Below are 10,359 nucleotides of genomic sequence, written 5' to 3'. Positions count from 1 at the left end.
AGGGCGCGGTACGCATCAGAGAAGCTTTGAAAACCAGTTTCATGACTGGCCAGGCTACAGTGTGAAAGTTCTGTTTGTTTCTCCTTGATGAAACCCCCCGCCCCTTGGTTCACTCTACTTCCCTGTAAGCTAACCACCCTCCCCTCCTCCCTTTAATCACTGCTTGCAGAGGCAATAAAGTCATTGCTGCTTCACAGTCATGCATTCGTTATTCATTCATCACACAAATAGGGAGATGACTACCAAGGTATCCCAGGAGGGGTGGTGGAGGAGGGAAGGAAAATGCCACACAGCACTTTAAGCACAGCACTTTAAAAGTTTACAACTTTAAAATTTATTGAATGACAGCCTTCTTTTTTTTGGGCAATCCTCTGTTGTGGAGTGGCTGGTTGGCCGGAGGCCCCCCCACCGCGTTCTTGGGCGTCTGGGTGTGGAGGCTATGGAACTTGGGGAGGAGGGCGGTTGGTTACAGAGGGGCAGCAGTGGCAGTCTGTGCTCCAGCTGCCTTTGCTGCAGCTCAACCATACACTGGAGCATTCTGGTTTGGTCCTGCAGCAGCCTCAGCATTGAATCCTGCCTCCTCTCATCACGCTGCCGCCACATTTGAGCTTCAGCCCTGTCTTCAGCCCGCCACTTACTCTCTTCAGCCCTCCACCTCTCCTCCCGGTCATTTTGTGCTTTCCTGCACTCTGACATTATTTGCCTCCACGCATTCGTCTGTGCTCTGTCAGTGTGGGAGGACAGCATTAGCTCGGAGAACATTTCATCTCGAGTGCGTTTTTTTTTCTTTCTAAGCTTCACTAGCCTCTGGGAAGGAGAAGATCCTGTGATCATTGAAACACATCCAGCTGGTGGAGAAAAAAAAAGGGACAGCGGTATTTAAAAAGACACATTTTATAAAACAGTCGCTACACTCTTTCAGGGTAAACCTTGCTGTTAACATTACATACATAGCACATGTGCTTTCGTTACAAGGTCGCATTTTGCCTCCTCCCACCGCGTGACTACCCCCTCAAACTTCCCCCCTCCCTGTGGCTAACAGCGGGGAACATTTCTGTTCAGCCACAGGCAAACAGCCCAGCAGGAATGGGCTATACTGAGTGTCCCTGAAGAAAAGCACCCTATTTCAACCAGGTGACCATTAATTATATCTCACTCTCCTGAGGATAACACAGAGAGAGAAAGAACGGATTTTGGTTGAATGCCAGCAAACATACACTGCAATGCTTTGTTCTACAGTGATTCCCGAGTATGTGTTACTGGCCTGGAGTGATAAAGTGTCCTACCATGAAGGACGAAATAAGGCTGCCCTCCCAAGAAACCTTTTGCAAAGGCTTTAGGACTACATCTAGGAGAACCGCAAATGCCAGGGCAAAGTAATCCTTTCACATGCTTGCTTTTAAACCATGTATAGCATTTTAAAAGGTACACTCACCAGAGGTCCCTTCTCCGCCTGCTGGGTCCAGGAGGCAGCCTTGGGTGGGTTCGGGGGGTACTGGCTCCAGGTCTAGGGTGAGAAACAGTTCCTGGCTGTCGGGAAAACCGGTTTCTCCGCTTGCTTGCTGTGAGCTATCTACAACCTCCTCCTCCTCCTCATCTTCTTCGTCCCCAAAACCTGCTTCCGTATTGCCTCCATCTCCATTGAAGGAGTCAAACAACACGGCTGGGGTAGTGGTGGCTGAACCCCCTAAAATGGCATGCAGCTCATCATAGAAGCGGCATGTTTGGGGCTCTGACCCAGAGCGGCTGTTCGCCTCTCTGGTTTTCTGGTAGGCTTGCCTCAGCTCCTTCAGTTTCACGCGGCACTGCTTCGGGTCCCTGTTATGGCCTCTGTCCTTCATGCCCTGGGAGATTTTCACAAAGGTTTTGGCATTTCGAAAACTGGAACGGAGTTCTGATAGCACGGATTCCTCTCCCCAAACAGCGATCAGATCCCGTACCTCCCGTTCGGTCCATGCTGGAGCTCTTTTGCGATTCTGGGACTCCATCATGGTCACCTGTGCTGATGAGCTCTGCATGGTCACCTGCAGCTTGCCACGCTGGCCAAACAGGAAATGAGATTCAAAAGTTCGCGGTTCTTTTCCTGTCTACCTGGCCAGTGCATCTGAGTTGAGAGTGCTGTCCAGAGCGGTCAGAATGGAGCACTCTGGGATAGCTCCCGGAGGCCAATACCATTGAATTGTGTCCACAGTACCCCAAATTCGAGCTGGGAACGTCGATTTAAGTGCTAATCCACTTGTCAGGGGTGGAGTAAGGAAATCGATTTTAAGAGCCCTTTAAGTCGAAATAAAGGGCTTCACTGTGTGGACGGGTGCAGGTTTAAATCGATTTAACGTTGCTAAATTCGACCTAAAGTCCTAGTGTAGACCAGGGCTAGGTTAAAATTAAAGGGGAGATAAAGGCACATGTACCTAAACTAGATTTGTGAACCCCCAAAATAGTTCATGAAGTTCATAAACCCCTCATCTCTGTAAGATTCATCTAGAAGAAATACTGAACATACTTGCTTCCTTAGTGCCCTGTTTAGTCTGCATGGTCAGAAGCTATACTGTGTTCTATCCTATGTTTACACAGTGGTTCAATGTATTAGGCCTGTTTCCAAAGTACAGACAGGGGCTTCTGAAAAGTTTCAAGTCAGTGCCAGTCTTATACTAAACATTAGGAATAGCAAAAAGAATTGCATAAACACTGCAAGCTGCAGAAGTACAGGGAGATTTTAGAAGACCGCTACTATGACATGTGAGTGCTGTATGATTTAGAGGTGATTACCAAAAATGTTGTTTATCTGATGACTAGTTCTGATTTAAAGGAAGACTCTTGTCTGGTATCTTGTCTCCCAGCCACATAAACTGTATTTGGTCAAAGAAAGAGAGTAAGTAAGGAATTTAATGAGAATAGGTCAAAGAATAGCAAACATTCCTCGTGTTTACTAGTTCTCTCTTTTATTCTTCAGATGAACAAAAATGGTAGTGTCATTGTTTCAAGATGTGGATGCTAGGTGATGAGTTGCATTAATAAAGTAGCACCCCTTCCTCTGTGCACTAACTGGATTTTATGATGTTTCATGGAAGCTGCTTTGTTGTTAACAAACTGTTCTCTTTGTATAATGCAGGACCTAATCAGTAACCCCACAGCCAAACACTTTTGAACTTCTTATTTTCATAGAATCATAGAATATCAGGGTTAGAAAGGACCTCTGGAGGTCATCTAGTCCAATCCCCTGCTCAAAGCAGGACCAATCCCCAATTTTTGCCCCAGATCTCTAAATGGCCCCCTCAAGGATTGAACTCACAGTCCTGGGTTTTGGAACATCTAGATTTGAAAGTAGATCCAAATTTTATATTTAGGGCCCCTCTGTGCAATGGGTTGAACTGCAACCCTAAATCTTTATATCCCAGACTTTGGCAGGGGTTAGGGAGGGAAATGAGGAGCACAACATCCAGTCTTGAACCCAGATCTGTGCTTCATGAGTGCTTATCTCTAGAGTGGGTTGAATCAAAACCCATATTTGAACCTCTATTCTGAACATTCTTGAACATTTTAAAATCCACTCCGGAAGATGGACCTGAATTTTGTTGCTTGTCATGATCTCTAACAATATTTGCTCACCGGGGGCTCCACCTACTTCAGCTCCACATACTTCTTAAATTTTAAGAAGTATGAGCTGCAAATTGCAAAGAGCATGCAAATTTTATTTCCATGTACTAGAAAGTGAAAAAGGTGGGCAGGCTCTATTTAATGTGAGGTTAATTGTCCCAATGAGCAGGTTTCTGGGGCAGCTGACATGATTGCATTACTGCTTCAAGAAGCCAAAGTCCTCCTGGTAATTAAGAACAGGCAGTTCTTTACATCAGGGGGAGGGACAGGAGCAATTCATCAGTGACATTTGCAAATTGTGGCTCTGTGTGCTTCCAGCACAAAAGGCACAGCTGCCTGGTGATAACATCAGTATTGGGCTCTCATTTGTTTTCACCCCACCTCTCACTGTCTCACTTGGGAAGCAGGTGAGTATCAGCTGACTGAATATGCTTGACCTCCATGGCTTGTCATCTGGGAGGCACAGTTCACAGGACAAAACAACAACGCACCTGTTTGCTGTCCAGATGTAGGTGAACTACACTCAGAAGGCACCCCTCCCTTCTTACATTTTTATTGGGATATGCTTCAAAGCATCTGGAGAAATAAAGCAATATTGCTTCACCCCTATTACCAGGCTCATTAATCTAAGGCATATTAGCCAAATAATTGCAGTTTGAAAGACCAGGGCATGCTTGTTCTTTTTCTTCTGTGTGCTTAAAGCAGATTTGCTCTGATTACAGCCACTAATGTTACCCTGTAGTATACACAGTCAGAATAAACCCAATAAGCCTACAATTTGCATCTTTGCAGTTTATGATAGTTTCAGGTTAGGGGGACATTGTGCTGATTGTGGTTTATAGCAGTTTTACATTGGTTACCAATATAAGACTTCAGATTGAATAAAGGGAATATGTTAGTCAGCAAGAGAGAGTGTCATTTAAAACTATCCAATAAAAGCCTTAGGGCCTAGTTCTGTAAACCTTTATTCACATGTATAGTCCTTACAAGAGTAGTCACGTCAAGTCCAATGCATACTACTCAGGTGAGTAAACATTTGCAAGATGTTTGTTAGGGTTAGCCACCATAACCAATAAGCATATACCAGTAAATCCAGAGTAACTCTATTGACTTCAGTTCTGTTATTGTTGATTTACATTAATGAAACTGAGATCAGAACTGGCACCACATATAGTGGCTGCTTGAACTTGCCATAGGAAGACGTATCAGCACTTACTTAATAGTGGAGAAAAAAAAAAGAGAGAGACAGACAGTTCTAACCAGTGCTTAGCTTGTAAAAAACAAACACTAGCTACACCATCTGCACAGCTACTGTGCATGGAAGTGATAAATCAATTGGGCTGTGAGAGGCTTAGGCTTTGTATGATTTTAGCCACCAAAGCCAGGCTACTATATGATGAAGAAAAAAGGTGTATTTAATACAATGATTTAATCCATTACCTTTTCTTCTACTGCATCATAGCATAGACATATTTTATGACTATGTGAGAGTAACGTCTGGAGGTTCTGGCCTTTGACAGGAAAATATAGCATGCTCTGATTGGCTTATTGCACTGTATTGTTGAAAGTCACAAACACAGCAAATGCACAGTGAGAAGGGACGCATCCCTCCAAAAAGGGATGCAAATGGCATTTGTGACCTGAAGCTTTTCTAAGAGCTGCAACTAACAATGTGGACATAATTTTGCTTTGAAATCTCTGGCACTTCAAACACAGAAATGACGATTTCCTTGAACAGTTGCACCCAGGAGTTATAATTCTGGACATATTCCAGAGATGGGGAAAAATGAAGTTTTCACTGTGGATTTCAAGTCAAGTTCACAATCCTGTCATCCATACTCAGGCAAAATATTCATTTAGTCAGTGGAAGTTTTGCAAAAGTAAGGAGAGCAGAATAGGGTCCTTATTAATTCAGCCAGCTTTGAGATCTCCCATATTGCAGTTAAGACTGAGGCAGACAGAGAGGACAGAGGTGCCCCAGTAGCAGGGGCAGTAGAGTGGGCTTACAGACATCTGATCATCTGTGTAAGGATGGGTACCCAGAAGCATAGGTGCCGACTCCCTGGGTGCTCTGGGGCTGGAGTACCCACGGGGAAAATTTGGTGGGTGCCCTGTACCCACCAGCAGCCAAGTTCCCTGCCCCAGCTCACCGCACCTTACCTCTACCTCCTCCCAAGAGTGTTATGCATCCCCGCTTCTCCTCCCAGCACTTGCTGCCGCAAAACAACTGTTTTGCAGTGTAACACGCTGTGTGTGTGTGTGTGGGGGGGGAGCGGGAACGCAGCGCGCTCAGGGGAGGAGGCAGGGAAGAGGCGGGGCCAGGGCGGGGATTTGGGGAAGGAGTCCAATAGGAGAAGGGAGGGGGCGGAGTTGGGCTGGGGACTTTGGGGAAGGGGTTGGAAGGGGTGGGGCAAGGGTGGAGTCGGAGTGAGGCCAGAGGCGGGGGGGGGTCAAGTACCCACTGGCGCCAGGAGAGGTTGGCGCCTATGCCCAGAAGAGGCGATGCATGGGGTCATATGCCCCCCCAGAGCTTGCTCAGTAACATCTGCTGAAGCCCTGCCCTCACTCTGCCCCTCCCCCCCTACTATTGGCAGGTACAGGTAATCTATAATACCTGGGCTGTAATGGTAAATCAAGAGCAGAAATACTTAAATAAAGTCCTAGTAACTCAAAGCCTAATAGAAGAATGGTGGGAAGAAGAAAGTTAGCTAGCTAAAAAGGCTCCCTATGGCTAATTCCTGCATATATGTTTTTTGTATGATATAAAATGATTGATTAACTTTAATGTATATTAATATGCAAAATAAAATAATTCCATAATTTAACCCAAACAAGAGCAATAAGTCACATGAAGGTCCATATATTATGTTAATTTGTGTGCTTTGTTATCTGTAGCTGTCAATATTTTTTATCTCTGCCTAACCTAAGAATCATTTTGGTTCATGTTTAAAACACCATGAAAAGCATGGGGAAAAAAGCATCATTTGTACTAATCTCCAGTCCCTTATGTGTTTCTTGATTTTATTTTTGAACTCTATTCTCACTGTATACTAATGTGTAAAAAGCTTTTTGACCCAGTAAAGCTCTTTATGTACATTAAAAACACTCTTTGATCACAGAATAACTCTAAATCAAATGGAGAATTTTTCCTAAATCACCATTGTTGGAACTGTTAACATTCTACCTTCAACAGTATTTACCAGTGCAGATCTTGATTAGAACTTCAGTGTGTGTGATCTATTACACGGGAATTTGTAATAATCGATATGGTATTTGTTTCACGGAGGTAGATTATAGCCAGTCTTGCATACCAGGGTGCTGAGCATAATAGAAATAGACTGAAAAATAAATTGTATAGACCGTGACTTCTGAATGTGAACCCAGGTACATATTGAAAAATTGGCTGTGGCATTCTCTGCTATGTCAGACTGAATAAAAGGCTTTTGCCTCACACAGCTATTGATCCATTAGGGTTGGTTCTTGAAAACTCATTAGAATCCTTTTGCTTTATGAATTTGAATAAAGTGAGGTCTCCAGGAAAAATGTTCATACTGTGTCTGGCTAGTTAGTCAGCTTTGTATGAAACTACCAGTTTCTACTCTGGGTTAAATCCTAACCCTTGTGGGCAGCCTGAGTACTTGGGCTGTGCTCCAGGAACATCCAGTGGGGGAGGGAATTTCTGAACGGCTGCTGCTGTAGCCTCAGGGCTGCAACAGCCTTGGCAGCTGCCACAGTCTCTTCCATGTGGAGAAAGGGGAGGTTCAGCTTGCAGGATGACATATGGAACCACATAGTCCTGGATTCACCTGCCCCCTGTCTAACCTTCTCTCCCTATTGGGTTGCAGGGAGCATGGAGTTGTGGTGTACTAAAGGGGTGCAGACTGCCTGCGTAAGCCCTCTGAATCCTTCCTGTGGAGCAGAATCTTTGTTTCTGCCGTATTCATATGCAGGGCCGGATTAACCTCTTGTGGGCCCAGTGCCAAACATATTTTTGGGTCCCCATGGAGGCAATGGAGCATAGCGCAGGGAGGTCAGTCCCCAGAACGAGGGGCCAGCCAGGGGCAATGGGGCATGGCATGGCAGGCAGGGCCCTGTTCCATCCAACCCAGTGTGAGGGCACTACCTACACACTGGCAGTTGCTAGATGCACAGTGGCCTGCCCAGCCCTGTGCTGCCAGTATGCCCCTTCCCCTCAGGGGCGGACCCATGCCACACTACACACCTCCCCCCCACCCAACACCCCATAGGCACCAACTCCGTGTATGCTCCAGGGCTGGAGCACCCATCGAAAAAAAAATAGTGTATACTGAGCACCCACCAGCTGCCTCGCCGATCAGCTCCTCCCCCTTGCCCCCAGTGCCTCCCACCCGCTGCTGATCAGCTGTTCAGTGGCAGGCAGGAGGCGCTGGGGGCAAGGGGGAGGAGCAGGGGCAGGAAGAGGTGGAGTGAAGGCAGAGGTGCTTGGCGGAGGGTGTGGAATGGGGCAGGAAGAGGTGGGGTGGGGGTGGAGTGGGGGCAGGGTGGGGCTTTGGGAGAAAGGGTGGAGTGGGGGTTGGCCTGGGGCAAAGTGCAGGTCAAGTACCCCTGGGGAAATCAGAAAATTGGCACCTCTGCAACACCCCCCTCCAACTCCCTATGGCAAGAGCACTCCCAGACCCGCCCCACAAATGCAGAACGCCCTGCACAACTCCACCCCTTCCCTGTGCCCCCGTGCCACAGCCCCACCACAACTGCCCATCACCCCACACAGAGCCCCCACTCCCTAGTGCCCCGACACACACATCTACCCTGCCCCCTCACTGCCCAGCACCCTACCCCCCCAGAGATCCATTCCCTCATTCCTCCTGGCCACATTCACTGACCCTGCTGGGAGGTGACTGTGTCTGCTGGGCTGAGCTGGCAGCACAGCCAAGGCTTGTTCCGGGGCCGGGAATCGCTCCAGCCCCTTGGGAGTGGTGTGATCAGCCAGGCTAGAGCCTGCCCCAGCTGGGCTCCCTCAGGACCCACTTGCCTGGAGGGGCCCAGCCGAGCCTGCCACACTTTCCACCCCACCAACTTGCCGAGACTGGCCAGACTTCTGTACCGGTCCCAGATGGCTCAGCTCCAGGGAGACAGGGGGGCCCACAGGTGGTGGGAAGCAGAGACTGCCTGGAGCTGGAGATGCACTGAGGTTCGGCCAGGGGGCAGCGAGGAGCTGGTGGGTGGGATCAGGAGGTGGAGAGGAGGTCTCGGGTGGCTGGCAGACTGGCTGAGAGGAGGAAGTGATGGGCGGGGGGAGCCAGCAGGCTGGTGGGGTCTCGGGGCACAGTGCAAGCGGAGCAGGCCAGGGCCCCTTTTGAGCATGGGCCTGGCTTCATGGCATCACTGGGGCCACTGTAAACCCAGTACTGTTCATACCCATGGAGGGGCATGGCAGGAAATGCCTCTTTGTGAGTATTTCAGAATTTGACTTGATCCGAATCATTTTCTCTATGGAGACGCTGAAATATCACCATGAGCACAGAGATCCATATAAGGGGGAATGCCAGAACCATGAGAACAAAATTCTTACCACTGACAAAACTAGTGAGCTTTGCAGCATCAGACATGTTGTGGGTTCACCATACATTTCTTGCTTGCTTCTGGAGAAACAAAAGCCAGTTTGGACAAAGCAAAACCTTCATTTATATATGTAGTTCCTGAATTTTCCCAGAGTGAAATTTGGCTCTTTTCAGATAGAGATATTAATAATACATTTTTAACTGCAAAATGAAGGTTTTGTATGAACTGACTTTTGTTTCCCCAGAAGCAAGCAAGAAATGTTTGGTGAACCCATAACATGTCTGATGCTTTCATGAAACCCTGGGAATGTGATTTCTTTCCTTGCTAGTTTTGTCAGTAGCAAGAATTTTTGTTCTCATAGTCCTAACCCTACATTGACATTTCTTTGTCAGTTCTTTTTCTCACCACAAAAGCTTGATCACAATTGGAACAGGGTCACATATGTCTACACTGCAGTAAAACACCTGTGGCTGGCCGATGTCAGCTGACTTGGCCTTGTAGAGCACGGGCTGCTGGGCTATAAAACTGCAGTGCAGACATTTGGGCTCGGGCTGGAGCCCAGGCTCTGGGACCCTTTCCCGTTGTGGGATCCCAGAGCTGAGCCCAAACATCTACACTGCAGTTTTATAGCCCTGCAGCACGAGATATGCGAGCCCACGTCAACTGACATTGGCCAACCATGTGTGTTTTATTGCAGTGTAGACATAGGTGAATGAATTTGTGGGGGGAAAGGAAACTCTGACCTGGCCTTTACCTGTGACAGTCACAAATTATTTCATTAGTAATTCTTACCCAGTTATTCCTAGCACTCAGGCAGGCTGAGGGTGTCTCAGGTTGTACCCATCTGACACCTTTTCCAGTGAGGGGACAGCAACAATTCATCAGTGACACTTACAAATTGTGATGCTGTCTTCCTTTTGCACAAAAGGCACAGCTGCCTGCCTGGTGATAACATCAGCTTATCAGTGTTGGGGTCCCATTTGTTTTCACTCTGCCTCTTGCTGTCTCACTCGGGGAGCAGCTGAGTATCAGCTGACTGAATCTGCATGACCTCCATGACTGATCCTTTGGGAGACACAACTCGCAGGATTGAACAACAAAGCTCTTGTTTGCCATCCAGAAATGGCTGGCAGGCCAGGCCAGGACAAGGCAGGCAGGCAGGCAGAAAACCCATTGTTTCTGTAAACATTGCACTGAATCCACTGTGGACATTTCCTCCAA

General features: G+C 47.4%; 1 protein-coding gene across 1 annotated transcript; it reads right to left on the bottom strand.

Annotated features, from left to right (window-relative positions):
* Positions 1-327: 327 nt before the first annotated feature.
* LOC140911946 (uncharacterized) lies at positions 328-2,184 on the bottom strand. Its single transcript, XM_073346108.1, has 2 exons — positions 1,436-2,184; positions 328-848 (listed from the first exon to the last, which is right to left on the bottom strand). The coding sequence occupies exons 1-2, from the start codon at positions 2,016-2,018 to the stop codon at positions 328-330; spliced, it is 1,104 nt and encodes a 367-aa protein (XP_073202209.1). The 5' UTR covers positions 2,019-2,184.
* Positions 2,185-10,359: the final 8,175 nt, after the last annotated feature.

This window comes from Lepidochelys kempii, chromosome 5, assembly GCF_965140265.1.
Source record: "Lepidochelys kempii isolate rLepKem1 chromosome 5, rLepKem1.hap2, whole genome shotgun sequence".
In the NCBI taxonomy this organism is placed as follows: domain Eukaryota; kingdom Metazoa; phylum Chordata; order Testudines; family Cheloniidae; genus Lepidochelys; species Lepidochelys kempii.
The sequence above is the reverse complement of the archived record's forward strand: the minus strand, read 5'-3'. Positions and strand labels throughout refer to the sequence as shown.

What these genes read in the sequence shown, in the direction of transcription:
- LOC140911946 (XM_073346108.1), bottom strand. Translation starts at nt 2,018, where the DNA reads ATGCAGAGCTCATCAGCACAGGTGACCATGATGGAGTCCCAGAATCGC. An exon ending in AGGCGGAGAAGGGACCTCTG is followed by an intron (nt 849 to 1,435) that starts GTGAGTGTACCT and finishes TTTCTCCACCAG; the next exon opens with CTGGATGTGTTTCAATGATC.